The 1857-nt window shown below is 59.6% G+C and overlaps 1 protein-coding gene across 1 annotated transcript; it reads right to left on the minus strand.

The window, feature by feature from the left end:
• Window positions 1-22: 22 nt before the first annotated feature.
• Window positions 23-1133, minus strand: SPRG_18446 (hypothetical protein; the record flags this gene model as incomplete). The annotated part of the gene is made up of 1 exon (XM_012357885.1): window positions 23-1133. A coding segment is annotated over one exon (1111 nt), but the record flags the coding sequence as incomplete, so codon positions are not given.
• Between the last annotated feature and the right edge of the window lie 724 nt (window positions 1134-1857).

Genomic DNA, 1857 nt, shown 5'->3' on the forward strand with positions numbered 1-1857 from the left:
GTAGCTCGAGCGCATGCAGCACGATGAGTGCGGCCCGGGTCGCCGACGTTGACGACGCACAGCACCTGCGTCGCGGCAATGATGACATCGAGCTGCGCGTCACTTGGGTCGCTTGAGCGCAAGGCACTGAAAGTTGGGTTGTGCACGATGGGGAGCTGAAGCAATGCAAAAATCTGCCGCAGCAGCGTCGCGTCGTCGACGAGATCGAGCGCGACGCTCGCATCGTTGCGTGCGAGGTCCCAGAGGAAGCGCAGAACCGGCACCAAGTGCGTGCGGCTGTGCGGCGTGAGGCAGTGCACGAGTGCGCTTGTTAGCGCCATGTCTAGAAACGTCTGCTTGTAGAGCGGTGCGACGCGAAAGAGCTGCGCAATCAAGTCGAGCAGCAGCGGCAATGCACGTGGTGTGACCGTGTCGATCACATCGACGCACCGCTGCAGCATCGGTGGTGCTACGAAAAGTCCGCTTCCAGGATGCCTCGCGTGCAGCCAGTGCAATAGTTGAACGAGAAACGTCGAGATGCACTTGCCATCAGTCATCATCGTCGTCTCGCATGTCGTCCAGAGGTGCAAGACGGTGAGGAATACTTCGTGAACGAGGCGAACGCCGACGTGGCGTGACAGCGGCGCGTCAACGCCAAACGGCATGCCCTGCTCGAGGCACTGCATTCGATGCGCCAACTCTTTCTGGTCGCAAACCAGAGGCGGCCGGCCGTCCAAGCCGTCGAGCGCGTCGGTGAGACAGTCACAAGCGACCGTATGCTGTTCGAGAAAGTGCATTTCGAGGGTGAACGCCGTGTTGGTCAGCAACATGGCAGCCATACTCGCATAGACGGCCCGGTACTTCATGCTTTTGTCCATCGCGAGCTGTTGGCCAAGGAAGAAGAAGACGGGCTTTGCATCGTTGGCGACGTCGTCTGGCGACAAGAAGACACCGTGTCCAAACACAAGCTGTCGAAAGACGCTTGGGACACAAAGCAGCCGCTGGTAGATGTGAACAATGTTGGCGCGGACTGCAGGGTTTGGTTCGCTGTCCACTGGCGTTGTCGTGACGACCGAGACGAAGCGTTGCAATGCGGGCGCGTGGCGCACGGCCTCGTTTCGCCCGAGCGAGGCTAGTGTCCTTGTAATGTCCACCTAGGATTTCCCCTTTATCAGTGGCTGCATGCAAAGGCCAGCAACGTACGCGCAGCTGCGAGAAGAGATCGTTCGATGTCGGCGCCCTACCCATGAACATATGTCTCGACAACGAACGACAACAGGACCCATTTGTGTCTACCCGAGAAACCGATTCTCGCCAATGTCCAGAAAGAGCTGCACAAGGACGTCGAGGGCGGCGTCAGTCGTTGCGTACGACCCTTCCTTGACCAAGAGCAGCGCCACGAGTGCTTCGTCGTGCTCCGATGCCGACGAAGCGATCGACGCCAGAAGCCGGGCAGCTCCCGCACACTGCTGCAGCAACACACCGCGCGTAATGTACCCCGTGGCCCACGCATCGCGCAAGGCGAGGGACCGGAGCACGCGCTCGAGGTATGCTTTGTAGCGACTGCCCGCGGTCTGAAAAACACCGTTGAGAAAGTACGTTGCGAACGTCGGTGCTTCCAAGAGCCGTCCGAGCACCGAGAGCGCGGCAGCGTGCAGCGCAAACGATGCCTCTTGGCACACGGCAAAGACTGCGGTGAGCGCTGTATAGGATCCGGACGGGTGGCTCAGAAACGGCGCCAACATCGCATTGGGGTCTCCGTCGCGTTGCAAAACGCTTTCCAGTAGCTCCAGTGCCTAGTATACGTACATGAGAGAGGTGGCATATCCTCTCCCTTTGAGGAAACTACCTTGTGCAGCGAGGGCTCCTGCATCGCTT

The sequence above is a fragment of the Saprolegnia parasitica genome (assembly GCF_000151545.1).
Source record: "Saprolegnia parasitica CBS 223.65 unplaced genomic scaffold supercont2.1206, whole genome shotgun sequence".
NCBI lineage: Eukaryota > Oomycota > Saprolegniomycetes > Saprolegniales > Saprolegniaceae > Saprolegnia > Saprolegnia parasitica.